This window comes from Pituophis catenifer, unplaced genomic scaffold (assembly GCF_029215685.1).
Source record: "Pituophis catenifer annectens isolate HBS135680 unplaced genomic scaffold, rPitCat1.0.hap2 SCAF_4, whole genome shotgun sequence".
Lineage (NCBI taxonomy): Eukaryota > Metazoa > Chordata > Lepidosauria > Squamata > Colubridae > Pituophis > Pituophis catenifer.
The window spans coordinates 35,718,692-35,736,221 of NW_027256884.1; the positions used below are offsets into that span (position 1 = coordinate 35,718,692).

Here is a 17,530-nt window from a genome sequence, read left to right on the forward strand (position 1 = left end):
ACGAGGGGGACCCCCCCCTCTTGGCCCAACCAGGTCTCTGTAATACCTGCCAGGTCCGCACCCCTGAGGTTCATGCTCAATTCACAGTTGTTTATATTAAATCATGCCTTAATATATATATAAATTCAACAAAACGGGGCATCCTTAAGAGCATTTATTTTGAAAATGTAAAATATACAGCTGTATTTTTATGCCATATGATTTACTCATAAAAATCAAAACTTCTCTTTTGTTAGGAAGTTCACTTATAACCAGAATTGCTTTCAAATGAAGATAATGAATTACTCACCAACTTTGTAGTGTACACAGCCTTCTAAATCACCTACAGTTGTCCAACCCTGTTTTTTTTCTACTTCAGGATCATTGTGAAGGATCTTGTTTCTTAACCATGAGAGGTAATAAACTCTCAATTTATTTTTCTTACCTAGGCATAAAGTATTTTCTTAAGAACAGGCAAGGTTTACATTATTACACTATGTAGAATAATTCAGTAATTACTAGAATTGTATGGAAGCAACTGTATATGATTCTATCCCACGTAATTTTATCTGCTATAGAGATTCTTATTCAGAACTTTAACTTTTTTTAAAAAATGCTTATGTAGCCATAGTACTCCTACTCCAAATACAAGATTTATGAAGGCAAACTTCCTAAATTGTATTTTAAAAGAAAATATATCCTACTCCCAGGAACCAGTAATCTGTTTAGAAGAAAGAATCATCTGCTAGAGGTGACTCTCATTTGAGTAATGGAGTAACATAGTAATATAAGCACAGCGGTATCACAAAAATGAAGTTCATAGAATAGTTGTATTTGATAAAAACATGAAATATTTTTCCTTATTTAAAAAAAACATTAAGAACACAAAAGAGCAACAGATCTATCACTGTACTTTTTATCCAATCACATGATCAGAAGGAGCTGATCAAGATGTAAATGGAATAGTAACTTCTAGAAGACTTTTCTATATAACAGCTGTTCTGTGGTTCTCACACTAAGCCTTTTATAGCCGCCACTGTCAACACTGAAGTAGCAAGGAAGATTTCTGACTGAATTGTGGGCAAGTGATGTATTCAGGAGAGAATATGAAGAACCGAAGCAAACATTTAAAAAGTGTGACAAATATGAAAGTGCCTAAATTGTACCTGATACTAAAATATGTAGTAAAAATAAAAATAAATTAGCAAGTAGCTACAAAATAATTTGTCCAAACTGAATGAACTGACTTTATTACGACAAACATTATTACAAAATTATTACGAAATGGAATTCAATGTGCATGAATGCAAAGTGATTCACTTTGGAACAAAAAAAAAAGCACACCACCAAATAAAACTTTAAAAAAAAAATCCAAGCTTGTTCAGCTAGTAGAAACCAGGAAAAGAATCAACAACAATAGAAAATATCAACCAGGCATGACTAGAAATAATTAAGACAGTGAAAATAAATTCGCCAAATACATTAATGCCTGTACAATCCCAAATGATTGAACTACACTTCAATTATACGTACAGCTCTAGTTACCTGATTTTAGCTAGAAAATGTGCAGAATGTAGCAATCATCAGGGCTGCTCCTCTGTATCTGAATGACTTATTAATTATGTTATGCCAATTTATGCAAGACAGAGCTTGACTCAAGGCACCATGTCTTAAATGCAAATTTTGAAGGACCATCTAGTTAGCCTCTATAGCTGTGATTTGATCCGCCCTTCACCTAATCCAACAGAGTTAAATTCTTAGCAGCTAATAATTTCATCCTCAATCAATTTGTCTGATACTTTTCAAAGTCAGCTAAGTTGGTGACTTCATGAAATTTGAGAAGGCGTGCTACTCTTTTTTTTAATTTTAAAATTCCTGCCATTTAGTTTGCCTAGATGTACTGATTTTGCTATAACTATTCTAATCACATAGTATATATTACCCATGCATAATGGATGGATACCTCTAGAATTTCTTTCATTTTTTTCTAAGTTAAACACTTCAAATGTTATCTTCCCCTCATAAAAGAATTGTTCAAATCCAGTTATCATTTTAGCTACCCGTTTCCACAGACTTTAGAAAGTATACTTTTAATTAAAATACTGCAATATTTCCAAACCACATTACCAAGTTTCAATTTATTTATGCAAACTCGTATACTGTATTTATGATTTCCAGAATGCATTTATTCACTGAAGGTGGGGTAGGAGGGGTTGCGATGTTTTTGAGCTAGATTATTCAATATTTTTAATTTCATAGATCCATTCTTAAAAATTGATTAATGAAACTCATATTGAAGTTTTACTAAATTAAATCAACATTTCATCTTTAACAATGAAGTTGTGTCTTAATAAAATTTCTTTAACAAAACATCCTAATTTTAATATGAAGAAATCAGGTTACAGAATGCTTTTATGTAGAAGTAGCAGCTTTTTTATTAAACTCATATTCTGATTATCCTTCAGGAGTTCAAAGTAGCTCACAGCTCATCCTTCTCCATTTTCCTCCCACAATAACAACCCTGCGGACTAGATTGGTCAAAGAAAGTACAACTGGTCATTCATACTATTCCTGGTCACAGGAATAGTATGAATGTAAGGTAGCATGCAAGTTTATATTACAGATTTTCATCATTCAGACCAATCCTGGTTGAATGACATTTATTTTATTACATCGTTTCAGTTTGAATGATGCCAGTAATAAAATCAAATAAGTTATCAATGATTCAGATAGTATAAACAAGAGTTGCCTTTACTATGTTTCTTTGAGATTTGGCATAGGTTTGGACTATGATATATCACAAAACAGATATAAACCAGAAAACATTACAATTTATATATGCTTGCTTATATGCTTGTAATCCAGTAGCAATTTTAAAAGCTGTGATTTACAGTTATAAAGCAACATAGTTTTAGTCAAGACATAATGTAAGCAAGAATAATGAAAGATAGTAGGAACTGCTGTGATAATGGAGTCATTCAATAAGTTTATACCCATTTTATAGCAACCTTGATTATAAAAACAGGTATTATAATTCTCCCTGAATATTCATCAGATTTTTAATCAGATAGTGTGTTTATCAAATATTCTTTGGAAAAAAATGAAAACTATTATCATATAGTAAAAAAAATTGGCTTCTAATATTATTTGTTCTTCTTGCAGGAAGCAGACACTTGTAAGTGTAAAATACAGGCACAGCGCATTAGTAATATTGCTCTTAAGGTTATCAAAAAAGAACTTTTGTCTACCTGATATTGTCACCAAGACATTCAAACCTTCAAGTACATCCATTTGCTGAAATCTCCTTCTGTTTATTAGTGGATAAACTTTCCCTTGACCACTCCGATCTAGTAACATCAGGCCACTTTCTGTCCCCACTAATAAATTAACTCCTAGAATAAACAAGATTAAGACAAACACAAGTTAATTGGATTTTGGATTTGCTCTTGTGGAATATTTAGCTTTTTAAATATCCAACAAATATTGCCATGGTATAAAACCTATAAAATAGCTTTGAAATACTTCATAGCCCAGAAATGGCTTTGAAATACTTCATAGCCCTGTATCAGGAATGTTCATACTCTGCTTCAATTTTCAGTTCTCAGTAGGAAATATTTATTAACAATTCTACTGGTTACTATTAGAATCAAAGCCTGCCATTAAAATTATTAATACAAAATCTAAACATGACAAACCAGACTTATCATTAAGACACATCTTAATTTCCATGTTCATAAGTAGGACTAGATCCAGATCTAATTAATAAGCCAGTTACAAAACCAGCACAATTTCTATATTCTTAATTGATTCTTGATTTTATGAATAAGCCTACAACTTTCAAATATAGGAATGAAATAGCAGTCAACAATAGATACTCTACCCCATAAGGCAGCACATAGGATTTCAGAATTGAATCTCTTCTTGTATTTGCGGATCTCTGGGGTGTCACTCTGTGGCCGTGTATTTGTAGGATTGACATTAACAACTGATCCTTTTCTGGTTGGATCCTGCCTTATTGCTTCTGATCTCATTGCTTCATTAGAAAATCCTACTGCAGAGAGGGATAGAAGAGAGAAAAATGTGAAAAATAGAAAAATATTTAGTAATCTTAATATGCAGACGTTATACCTACATGGACACATTATGTTAAAGATCTCAATGATCTCAAAATAATTATGGTTGGTTTTTGCCTTTACAAAAATATAAATGAAAACATTAAAATAAAGGGACATTATAAATGTATATACACTTTAAAAAATATTTTTATACCATTGATTTCTTGCTATTCATTTAACTTACCAACAGAAGTCACAGTTGTTCCACTAGATGGAGATATCTGTAGTAATCTGGGGTCTATAAAAGGTGTGAAGGAAGATGAAGATTTGTGTTTCTGCAGTGTGTTACTAGCGGACTGAGTCTGCAATGTAAATTTCAAATAATCACCTTAATAAAACAATTTCGTTCTTAAAGAAACAAACATTTCATCTAGCTGTTACTATACAGCCTTATTTTCAGAAGCTTTCTTACCCCCTTTTCCCCAAGTGCTACCTATGTAGAGGCAACCTTAGTATTTCTTAAAAATAAGTAAAATTTAAAGTGCTTATCACTGCTATGATAAGTTTTGTCCACTAAGCAGCCTTTGCTTCAGCTTTTACAGACTGTATTCTGAATTTTAGCTTTACACTAAAAACTTAGAAGAATCTCCTCCTGTTGAAATAGGAGGCCCTGTTTTCTAAACCTTGGATTTTATTGTACAAATTATTCTTTTTTTATTTCATTGTATTACTTCCTACATTATATTTCCGCCCAGCATCTTTTATACTGTCAGTAACCAATTGGGAAATATCTCCTCCATATGCAACCAAGTATGAGCAATTAAAAATCAGCTTTATAATTTTAACTTGCAATGATTTTTAGGATTATTTTCTTTTTAAAATTTTTATTTTGAAAATTGGAATCTTGCCAGAAAGCTGCAGCATGTTCTTCCACCATCATTTTCACAGCAAAATATTAAGACAGTATTAAACAAGTGGAATTATTAGGAGGGGAAAGATGTAAATGATGACATGAAGGCACTGGTGCATCTTGTTATAACACTAAACATGAAAAACACAAACAAGGAAGGAAAATGAAGTGATGAAACTGTTAGAATGGCTTTTAAAACTTGTCATATATGTGGGTTAAATGTCGTACAGACTGTGCTGCATCTTAAAAGAGAATGACAGGAGTGAAAAATTAAGTATGCCATATAAAGTTGATCTAGAAAAAAAATTTACATTTAAATTGTTTCATGCCTTTTCCACTCATGCTGTTCAGTCTTCTTTCCAAGTAAATTTCTATCATTGGACATCTTTCACCATGGCCTCTTAACAAAAAATGTTTTTTCTCATTTGCATATTATTTTGCTTCCATAAAACATATTTTCTCCAGAAACAAAGTACATATAATGTAATATTAGGAGAATAATGAGGCTAGCACACTATGCTACCTGTTGATCATACTGTGCAATTACTGACGTAAGATTTCTTCATGTGGAAGGATCCCTTTTACCATAGGATGAATATCAGATAAGCAAGTTCATGCTAATAAATGAAGCTTTCATTAGTAGAATAAAACCATTTTATACAATCTATTTGTATCAAATGGTGTGCCAAAATATTATTTTCAAAAGCTTTATTAGAAAAAAGAATTAGGGAGATCTTTATCATTGTTACATTAATACCTGCAATAGCAATAGCACTTAGACTTCACAGTGCTTAATAGCCATCTCTAAGCAGTTTACAGAGTCAGCATATTGCCCCCAACAATCTTTACTGCAAGCTTTACTGTCAGTAAGGGACTCCATTTGTCATATTACCTAAAAGAATTGCACAAACTGCATTTTTATTTACTTTGCTGACAGAGCATTTAAATAGAACTGGCCATTACATGATACAGAATTTCTCATTACATACTGATATTACCTAAGTGTTGATATAAACCATAATTGCATTTATAGTTTAGCAACTTGACAAAATTTCAATTCATTTCAGAAAAGAAGATAGCCTTTCTGTTCAGTTGAGTGCATGCTTGAGTGTCATGTATTTCATTTCATAAGAAGTTTAAATGTATAAACTATACAATTTATCAAATAATGAACCCTCTTAATAGTAGGTGTAACTAGGAAGTGGTATGCTAGGTACTACACTCACAGATAAATTAGGAAAATGTGAAAGTGTCCTAAATTGAGGGTCTAGAACCTGGTATACCATATTTATTTTTCTGGTTTGTTTCATTTTTCTAGTTTATTTGATCTACTAAATGGACAAAGTGTCCATGACTTGTTAAATGCATCTGATCTTAAGAGGAAACAGCACATGTAATCAAAGCAGCACATGCTACATAGAATTTGTTTTGTTATCTGAATGCAATCTACATCTATTTCTAAAATATTTAGGAACCTTTGGTCATTTACCATAATTTCTATATTAAATAGAGAAATAGATTTATTTTCAGATATTCTAACTGATTACAGGACAAGCAACATCACTATGCTTCATGTCATGTGGTTGATAATGACTGTATGATTTTAAAAAGCAATATATAAGGATTTCCTTTTTTCTAATGTGAAATAAGTAAAGAGCGTTGACATGGAATTTACTGTTAATCACTCTTAGGAAGTAATGAGCCATATAAACTAATTGCTGTTTATAAGGTATACCTACTGTGCCTTATTAGCCTCACTCTCTTACAATGCTGGAAGCTGGGTGAAGATTTCATCTCAAAACTTAGTTCAGAACCAATCCCTCAAACTGCAATTAAAGTTTTGCTTCAGAATTTAGATGATAGGCACTTTTACCAGAAAATTACCCAATTAGTTGCCAGATTGCCTTTTCGCATTACTAAACATGAGCTGCCATTACAGTTTTAAGCATCCTGTGACTAGTTGTATGCCATTTAGACTGTCTTAAATCTTGCGGTGATTTTACAAGGATTAGCCTATTATTGCTGTGGCATGCTTTGCTTCTGATTGAAAAATCTGAAAAAGAGCTTTAAGTCAGGGGTCCCCAACCCCCGGGCTATGGCCCACCACCAGGCTGTGGCTTATTTGGAACCAGGCAGCGTGAGTGGACCAGTGCGCATGTGTGCACGCACTTAACTTGTGTGAATGGTGAACCAGCACATGTGCACCTACGTACGCAGCTCAACTTGCACAGGTTGATCTGCATGCTCTGGTCCACCACTTGCACAAGTCGATCTGCACATGCATGTGTGTACACCGGTCTGCCGCTCGCGTGGCCTGGTTCCCCTCCCCCCTCGCAAGGCCACCAGGATGCAAAGGTTGGGGCCACTGCTCTAAGTGGTTGAAAATAGGGGTATTTAACTTCCATGCAGTAACCAATTTCAAAACAGCCTCATTGCTCTCATACATGAAGAGTCAGTTTGAGTAAAGTGTTACCCTACAGAATGAAATGAAACTGCTCCTATGCTAAAACTTGTATTTAGAAGAATTCACATGCAGTAATTTAATCTATCTTCTTTATTGCCAGCAGATAACATTTTACATCTCTTAATAGCCTGCAAACTGAAAAGGTATTTGTATTCTGGGAAAATAGCCTCCTATTTTATAGACTCCTGTCAGAGCAGAATCATATGTTAAAAACAAAGACAGCTCATTTTAACTAACATTCTAAAATAAAACAAATTTAGTAATTCCTAAAAAGAAACTGATTATTATATTAATATTTCTCTAAAGGTTCCACATATGGCTAGATGGAGAAAACTTCCTTTGTGATATAATGCACCGTTTTCCAAAGCAAGGACTCTCTATGTGCATATTTTTCCAGCACTGTGCTAAATCAGACAGCATTGTTCCTTGAAAAAGCCAATCACACTAGGGTTACTTTTAGACACTCTTCCCAAAGTAGCTTTGAAAGAAATACTGATAAAAACACTTGGTTTAGGTGAAAAGCCATGCAATTAATCACTTGTAAAAAGCAAAACAAAATAGTAGTCAACTGGCAAATTTGGGGTAAAAATTCTGTAGTTCAGAGGGTTGGCACATAAGAGCTGAAATGTGTTACTTTGGGGGAGTGAAGGGACAGTGACAGGAAGAAGAGCAGCAGAAGGGACACTAGTTGGAAATCCTCTGGATACTAGCTATTAGGAAATACATTTATAACCCTGTGAAAGCAGCCAGCTGTGGTGCAAGACATACCTCATTAGTAGTTAGCTTGTCCTGGGGTGTCTGTGGGGACATGGTGGGTGTCGGCTGGCTGGAGGATGGGGAGGAGGAGGTGGAGGAAGTGGAGGAGGAATGGCTTTGCTGTAAGAGATCTGGCAAGAGGTGAATACGACCGGCAAAGCCATTGCTCTCATGATGGCTGGCACGCTTTGTGTCAACTGTACTCTGTAGAAAAAACAGGCACACTTGTCTTGCTCAAGTGCTGTGTACAAGTCTATGCCCCTAGCAAAATGATCTATTTTAAATGTTTCAACCAATGCATTAATCAAACAAGCCTTCACTGTGGAGTGGGGCTTACTATATTAAGTTTCTTTTTTCTTGCAAAGCCAATTATTTTACTGGCAAATTTAAGTTTCTACAGATCACATCTATGATGGCACCTGTGTGCATTCTCCTTGTGACTTTTCTTGCTATCATGCTTGCATTCAATTATCATTCTGACGAATGTCCTAATTTACCTGTTTAAACCATAATTATGCCATCTAAATACGGGGGCTCAATTACAAAAATTATATTTACTTGAAAAATAAGAAATGTAATTAGTAAAGTTCATGCCCTTTGATGTACCTAACCTAATATACCAGGAAGTTCAAAGCAACAGAGGCATTTTCTCAACCGTTTCTTACATAATCTCTTATGACACCAATACTATGGCCCAACATTTCCTAAAGATAAGCTGCCTTGGTCTTGAAACCTGCCAAGATAGGAAATGTCTTGTGTAAACTGGCTGAACTCTTCAGTGAGATAGTGTGGTGTAACTGTAAGTGATTTAAAATGAACTACATGATCCTTATTTTACTGTCTCAGGGCTGTCTCACCAATTGATTTTTTACCTTCTCTTAAACTGCCATTAGAAGTGATACAAATGCAACTGGCTTTATACTAGGTTCCTGCTAGGACATCTACAGTTTTTTTTAATTCCACATTAGAAGAGATTAAAATAAACACTGTAGAATCAGACAACACTCATTCCAATGTATGCATGCAACACACAGTGGAAACAGTGGGTGAAAACTAGTATTCTCTTTGCATGCTCTAAATCTGTTTATTCATCAACGGCTACCTTCTGGGTCTCTAACCGATTTTAAAATGAGAAAAGATAAATGAGAGAATGAATGAATTGATGAAAAGGAACAAATTACATCCTGAAAGATGCATTACCTGTCGGACGATTAAAGTGCCCTCCTTGGAAGGAGTCATAGCAGGTTCACTTTCCACATCATCATGCACAATCATTGTTTTCACTGATTCTGTTTCTCCATTGCTGAGGTTCAAAGTGGATCTGTTTGGTGACAACATTTCATCATTGGTGCTTCAATATTCAAGATTCACTACAATATTAAAATAACTGCAACTATGGACTTTCTAAAGAATTACTTATTATGTATTCGTGAAAGACCTGTCTTTTAAGAGATTATGGAATTAAATGAATTGTTATTGTTAGCATAGCTAACTAAGTTTAGTTAGCATAGACTTAGCCTTTTATTTTTCTCAGTTTATTATTCAATTTTCTTAAAGTTTATTTTTTAGAAGTATATGCTAAAAAGGACAACCCTATAAATTACAAAAGGGATGCAGTGGCTCCGTGGCTAAGATGCTAAGCTTGTTGATCTAAAGGTTGGCAGTTCAGCGGTTTGAATCCCTAGTGCCATGTAACGGGGTGAGCTTCCATTATTCCATAGTCGCAGTTTGTGTTGGCAGGGGGGCAGAGGTCGACCTCGAGACACCTCATATGTGGAGTGCCTCAGGGGTTGGTTCTCTCGCCCCTTTTGTTCAACATCTATGTGAAGCCGCTGGGTGAGATCATCCGTGGCTGCGGGGTAAAGTACCACCAGTACGCTGACAACACCCAGCTGTACATCTCCACCCCGGGCCACCCCAATGATGCCCTTGAAGTGATGTCCCGGTGCCTGGAGGCCGTGCGGATCTGGATGGGGAGGAACAGGCTCAGGCTCAATCCATCCAAGACTGAGTGGCTGCGGTTCCCGGCATCCCCATATAGTCAGTTGACTCCATCACTGACTATTGGGGGCGAGTCGTTGGCCCCATGGAGAGGGCTCGCAATTTGGGTGTCCTCCTGGATACACAGCTGTCCTTGGAGGAACATCTGACGGCTGTGGCCAGGAGGACTTTTTATCAGGTTCGCCTGATCCACCAGATGCGGCCCTTCCTAGATTGGGATTCCTTGTGCACAGTCACTCATGCCCTCGTCACATTTCACCTGGACTATGGCAATGCTCTCTACATGGGCTCCCCTTGAAGAGCACCCGGAGACTCCAGCTGGTCCAGAATGCGGCCGCGCGGGTAGTGACGGGAGCTGCGTGGCGCTCCCAGATAACACCTCTCCTGCGTGAGCTGCACTGGCTCCCAGTGGTCTTCCGGGTGCGCTTCAAGGTGTTGGTTATCACCTTTAAAGCGCTTCATGGCATAGGACCTGGATATCTTCGAGACTGTCTGCTGCCACCAACGACCTCCCACTGACCGGTGCGCTCCCACAGAGAGGGCCTCCTCAGGGTGCCATCGGCCAAGCAATGCAGACTGGTGGCCCCCAGGGGGAGGGCCTTCTCTGTGGGGGCATCTGCCCTCTGGAATCAACTGCCCCCAGAGATACGAAGAATTCAAGACGTCAGTACCTTCTGCCATGCCCTGAAGACCTTTCTTTTTCAGCAAGCCGGGCTGGCTTAACACTTTTTAAATGTTTTTTTTTTAAATATGTTTTGTTATTGTTTTTTAAGTTTGGGGCCAAACTTATATATATCTTTTTAAATTGTTTTTAATGTTTGTATATATATTTTTTACTTTTGCTGTACACCGCCCTGAGTCCTTCGGGAGAAGGGCGGTCTATAAATTTGAATAATAAATAAAATAAATAAATAAATTTGTCCAAGCTTCTGCCAACCTAGCAGTTTGAAAGCACGTAAAAAATGCAAGTAAAAAAATAGGGATCACTTTCGGTGGGAAGGTAACAGCATTCTGTGTGCCTTTGGCGTTTAGTCATGCTGGCCACATGACCACAGAGACGTCTTCAAACAGCACTGACTCTTTGGCTTTGAAACGGAGATGAGCACTGCCCCCTAGAGTCGGGAAAGACTAGCACATATGTGCGAGGGGTACCTTTACGTTATAAATTACAAAGATTATTTAATAAAGGAAATAGGAAAAATGCAACTAACACTGCTCTGGCATCTTCAGGCCCAGAAGTAGATTCATCAACTCCTTCTTGCTCCATATCATCCTCCTCCTCATCTGTGGTTCCTGATTCTTCACTTGATGATGAATAATCTGTCACTTTGTGAGGTGGTCGTACATCTTCCACTGCCCGCAATTCCTTTGCTAAAGCAGTTAAATCCTAGGAAAAAAAGCATATCATAATAATGTTGCAAAATTAATGATGAGCACTGCCTGTTTCAACAGGTTTTTCCAATTAATGGGATCCCATTAATTAACTGATACTGGATCCCATTAATTAACTGAAACTTTTATTCTACAATTGGTAAATGATTTTAGGAAATACTCATAAACATAACATGGTATATGTTTTAATGCTTTAATTCTAATAGAATTAAATCAAGCAAAACTCACTTCATATAAACTTCACAGCAGGACTGGAAATTTAACATCTCCTGAGATAGTACATGGGTGTAATTTTTTTTTTTTTTTTAATTTGATTTATATGCCGCCCTTCTCCGGAGACTCAGGGCGGCTTACAGTGCGTTAAGCAATAGCCTTCATACTTTTGTATATTTATACAAAGTCAGCTTATTGCCCCCACAAACTGGGTCCTCATTTAACCTACCTTAGAAAGGATGGAAGGCTGAGTCAACCTTGAGCCTTGGAGAGATTCGAACCAGCAGTAAATTGCAGGCAGCTGTGTTAATAACAGGGTGCTTTAAACCACTGTACTACCAAGGCTCTCAAATTTAATGGATTTCTTTTTCTATAAACTTTCTTAATTTAGTTTTATCATATAATCCCTCCCCTCCTAGTACCTGCTATATTCTGCCCAGTTTTGCTAACAATAGTCCATGAGTTTCCATAGATTTCTTTGGGCAATTTCCAATGGCCACATGTGGAAGAAGAGGATGGGAAGTTTTGTAAATTTAAATTAAGTCATGTTAAGGTTTGAAGTTATTCCATAAATTAACTCTACTTACCACTTCTCCCTAAAGTTCAGTCACATGTCAAAATAAGCAAATCAACATTGGACCAAGGTATGGTGCATGGTTTGGGAAAGAAAGATAAAATACAAAATTAGTACAGGAATTAAGGCACTTATCTTGGAGGTTCACAATACTAAAATTATAACATTGGCTTCTTAAACATTTAAATGAAGGAATGAAATACATAACTAAAATGCAACATTAATTCAGGAACTAATCCAGTTATCTTGGGTCTTAAAGATACTAAAATTACAGCAGTGGCTTACTTAAAATTTTAAATGAAGGAGTAAGAAAGTAGAGCATGAAATAAGAGCGTGACATGGGATTATAAATAAGAATCAGTATAACGGAAAGTAGAAGCTTGTTTTTCTCCATTTTCCTTTAAATTTTATAAGAAACAGTAATATAAAAACCAAAAAACATCTGTGCTGAATCAGACAAATGGACTCCTTCTACAAAAAGTCAAAATGATATCAATGGGAAGAAAAAGGCAGATATGAGATTTAAGGAAACAAATTAATTTTTTGAATATTTGAATCAAATTAGATTTTGAAGATCCGCTGATCTTCAGAAAAGCTTTCTATTAGTGCATAAATAAACAAGCTAATTTTAATGTATGGGAAAACTATAATTGTGGGAAACTATGAGTACAGATTTAATTATAGAAATGAAAGGCAACATCCCTTTTACTGCTGGATGAAATTCAACTAGGAGAAAGAAGAAATGGCTGACTTTTTACTATCTGTACAGATTGGCCTTTCAGTACATCATCTCTGCTGAATGGAAGGGTGCTAGTGTTGACTGGGCAAGAGACCTAAAGGCAATTCAATAGGGCTTTCAGAAAAAAAATGCTTGCAAATTGAAAACTATGTTTTCCTGAGTAGCATTTACATAGGTAAGACCAGTGGTGAAATTCAATTTTTTTTACTACCAGTTCTGTGGGCGTGGCTTGGTGGGCGTAGTGTGGCTTGGTGGGCATGGCAGGGGAAGGATACTGTAAAATCCCCATTCCCTCCCCACTCCTGGGGGAAGGATATTGCAAAATCTCCATTCCCACCCCACTCTGGGACCAGCCAGGTGGTATTTGCCAATTCTCTGAACTACTCAAAATTTCCGCTACTGGTTCTCCAGAATCTGTCAGAACCTGCTGGATTTTACCCCTGGGTAAGACCCATTGTTTTTTCTAATGAGTTAAGAATGACTGAACATGTAGGTCTTGAATGTCCTATAAAAATAATAGCATAGTTCCTTAACTAAGTTTAGCACAGTTGTGAAAACAAAACAAAAATCCCTTCAAGAAGCTGGGTGGGAACAAAACTCAAACTCTACCCAGCTCTGTGCCCTATTCACTTTGCACTATCACTTATGGAGGCTCTTTCTTGGCTCCATGTTAACGTAAGCCTCAGTCATCAAAAATTCTGTAATTGTGCCTAAAGCTTTCCCATTTGGACTGGCTGTCGCACAGTTTTCAAGAATTCTAAAATTGCTTAGATATTATTTGCTTTTTTAAATTCTGCTTGCTTGGGTTAATTGCTTGGAAGGAGTTATTGGAAATATTATGAAATAAAAAATGGTAGGTATAAAAATAATTACTTTTGTTAAGTGCAGATGACCAATGTTATAAAAATTAAACATCTCACCTGATTCATTCATTTCCTTTTCATCCAATTCAAACAACTACCACTGTCTCCTATTGAAAGATACAGACCAAAAATATAGAGCTAACAAGCCACAGAAGGAGACTTACCGCAGGTTTGCAGGGTCTGAAGACTTCTTTCTTCTCTTCAGTCTTTTTGGCTGCAGTTTCGTTACGTTGTGAAGGGGAACCTTCAGATTTTGATGATGCTAAATAATCAAGTAACAAAAGGCCAGTTTATTTTTAAGAAAAAAAAATCTGATTTAGAAAATAAATGGGAACATTCAGCAGCAAACAATCAGACAGTTCTTCCTACCATTGCAAAAAACAAAACAAAGCCACTGTTGGGAGGATCACAAATAGATAAGAAAATGTTTCTGAAATATTTAAAATAGAAAATAGTTATTAAAATTTTGATTAATAGATTCCATATTAATAACAGATCATATGGAAATAATGCAGGTAGTACTTGGTTAACAATAATTCAGACCAAGAACTCCATTACCAAGGAATGTGGTCATAAAAGTGTTACCCCAAAGGTGCTTTTTCAGGAGGCAACTGGACTTCCTTGTTCTTTTTCTTTGAAGAAATTTTGCTTCTCATCCAAGAAGCTTCTTCAGCTCTGACAGGATAGCTAAAGAATCGTTTCTCTTGGATGAGAAACGAAGCTTCTTCGAAGAAAAAAACAACAAGAAAGTCCAGTTGCAGAATTATAGACCAATTTCTCTTCTGAATAATGATTATAAAATTTACGCAAAAGTATTAGCCAACAGATTGATGCCAATAATTCAAGAGGTGATTCATGATGATCAAGCGGGATTTATAGAGGGTAGATATATGAAGGACAATGTAAGGCAAGTTATTGATTTATTGGAATATCTTGAGAAGAATAAACAGATCCCTGCAGTGCTGGTTTTCTTGGATGCGGAGAAGGCCTTTGATAGGGTGGACTGGAATTTTCTATTAAAGACTTTAAAAAAGATGGACTTTGGGGATCAATTTATACAGGCGGTTTCAGCAATTTACCAAGAGCAAAAGGCACAGATTATTATCAATGGAAGTTTGACAACAGACTTTAATATTGAAAAAGGAACAAGACAAGGTTGTCCGTTATCCCCATTGTTATTTATTTTAACACTAGAAGTCTTATTGAATACAATACGTGACTCGAATATCTTGAAAGGTATAGTGATAAGGCAAGAGGACTACAGAATAAGGGCATTTGCAGATGATCTGGTTGTTACCCTAACACAGCCGATGGAATCAATAATCCAGATGAAAGACATTATAAAAGACTATGGCACAGTATCAGGATTTAGATTGAACCAGAAAAAAACTAAGATGATAGTTAAAAATATGACACAAGATCAAAAACATGAACTTGAAAGCAGGGCAGGTTTTGAGATTGTACCTAAGGTTAAATATCTAGGAGTTCAGGTTGCAGAATCAAATATGAAATTGTTTCAAAATAATTATGAGGTGTTGTGGCGAGATATACAGAAAGATATAGAGATTTGGAAAAAACTGCAGCTGTCCTTACTTGGAAGAATAGCAGCAGTTAAGATGAATATTTTGCCAAGATTTCTATTTTTGTTTCAAATGATTCCGGTGCTTAAAAGTGATAAACAACTGAAAGAATGGCAAAGTGGATTGAATAAGTTTGTTTGGACCGAGAAAAAACCGAGAGTGAAACTGAAAATTATGCAAGATGCTCCAGAAAGGGGAGGTCTTAAACTTCCAAACCTTCAGTTATATTATGAAGCAGCAGCTTTGACTCAAGCAAGTGATTGGTTTGGAAGGAAAAAGACTGGAATATTGAATATAGAAAGTTTTGATCTCAAATTTGGTTGGCATGCTTACTTATTTTATGAGAACAGAGTGGATAAAGTGTTTAAAAGCCATATACTTAGAGATTCTTTGATCAGAGTTTGGAAGAAGCACCGACTCAAATGGGATTATAAAATACCGCTATGGCTGGATCTTGGTCATATCATGTGGAATACAAATATAATGTCACTCGGGGGGTTTTTATATAAAGAAGTTCTTTTTACAGATGCGGGCAGATGGCAACTGAAGACATTAGAGACACTGTTGGACGAAGGGATTAACTTAACTTGGTTACAGTATAATCAACTTCAACTGAGATGGAAAGAGGACCAAAAAACTGGTATTATGTTGCATGAGGAAGAATTGGTTAGATATATAAAAGAGAAAGGTCCAATGCATATTAAAAGGCTTTACAATGTTTTGTTAGAAAGGAATTCAGAAACTGAATTGGTTAAAGATTGCATGATTAAGTGGGCACAAAATTTTGCAGAACCAGTGATGTTGGAAAACATGGGAAAAAATATGGGTTCAGAATGTTAAATTTACACAATTGCAGAATTTGAGGGAAAATTTTTATAAAATGTTTTATAGATGGCATTTAGATCCTAAGAAATTGTCGTGTATGTACCCTAATGTTCAGCCAAAATGTTGGAGATGTGATTGTTTAGATGCTACATATTATCATGTTTGGTGGACCTGTAAGAAAGTTAAGGCTTTTTGGATAAAAATTTGGTGGGTTATGCAGAATGTTTTGAGGAAAAAAATTCAATTTTCTCCACAATTGTTTTTACTGGGTATAGTTAAGGGTTTTACAATGGATGAAACAAAGTTGATATTGTATATGATAACAGCAGCGAGATTATTGATAGGTAAATATTGGAAAAATGAAGCTTTGCCCACTATCGAGGAATGGACTTTGAAGATGGCCAGCTTTGCAGAGATGGCGAAGATTTCAGCATATCTAAAAGATCGCTCACAAGAGACTTATGAATGGGAATGGAAAAAGTGGATAGATTATGTGCAGAACAAATATCAAACTAGGAAGTATCAAATAGCTTTTCACTGAAAGTATTATATCAAAATAGAAATATTTGAATTTTGTGAAGATGAAAAATTATATGGGGGATGGAGGGGTTTAGGTTTTATAAAAAGGGGATTTTGATGGGATTATATTCTGTGGAAGTCAGGGGGGGAGGGGAGGGTTAGGGGGGGTTTGGGAGGGTTAGGTTGAGGAGCTTGGGGTGGGATGGGGGGGAAAAATGGGGTGAAAATGTAATTGTAAAACTTTTGCAATAAAAAAAAAAAAGAAAGTCCAGTTGCCTCCTGAAAAAGCACCTTTTGGACAACATGACCTGGATGACTGAGAATCTCTACAGACTCATAGAGTGTGACATTATGTTAGTGTGACAACTTACAATGGCAGTTCTGGTAGTTCTACTTGTTATTCTTAGGAAAATCCCATATGGTCATTAGGTGTATCACCATCTGATCATCACTTACACCTCCTGCCGGTCTCCTTTGTTTGTTGGAAATTGGCAGTAAAGGTTCCAAATGACAAACATATGACCACAGGACACTGTGACTATCATAATTATAAATTGTCAAGCACCTTACATGATCAGAGGATTTTGTGACAATCGTAATTTCAAGAACTAATCCCAAGTTTGCTCATTCAGTGACATCATAACGTTCAATGGTTGCTGA

General features: G+C 36.0%; 1 protein-coding gene across 1 annotated transcript in view; it reads right to left on the bottom strand.

Annotated features, from left to right (window-relative positions):
• MAP4K4 (mitogen-activated protein kinase kinase kinase kinase 4) overlaps nt 1-17,530 on the bottom strand; it is a 161,457-nt gene that overhangs the window by 10,239 nt on the left and 133,688 nt on the right. Inside the window, exons 19-25 of the mRNA XM_070943306.1 lie at nt 14,111-14,208; nt 11,377-11,552; nt 9,365-9,485; nt 4,279-4,396; nt 3,860-4,030; nt 3,228-3,371; nt 290-424 (exon numbers count right to left, since the gene is read on the bottom strand). Coding sequence (XP_070799407.1) covers nt 290-424; nt 3,228-3,371; nt 3,860-4,030; nt 4,279-4,396; nt 9,365-9,485; nt 11,377-11,552; nt 14,111-14,208 — 963 coding nt within the window. The remainder of the gene's footprint in view (nt 1-289; nt 425-3,227; nt 3,372-3,859; nt 4,031-4,278; nt 4,397-9,364; nt 9,486-11,376; nt 11,553-14,110; nt 14,209-17,530) is intronic.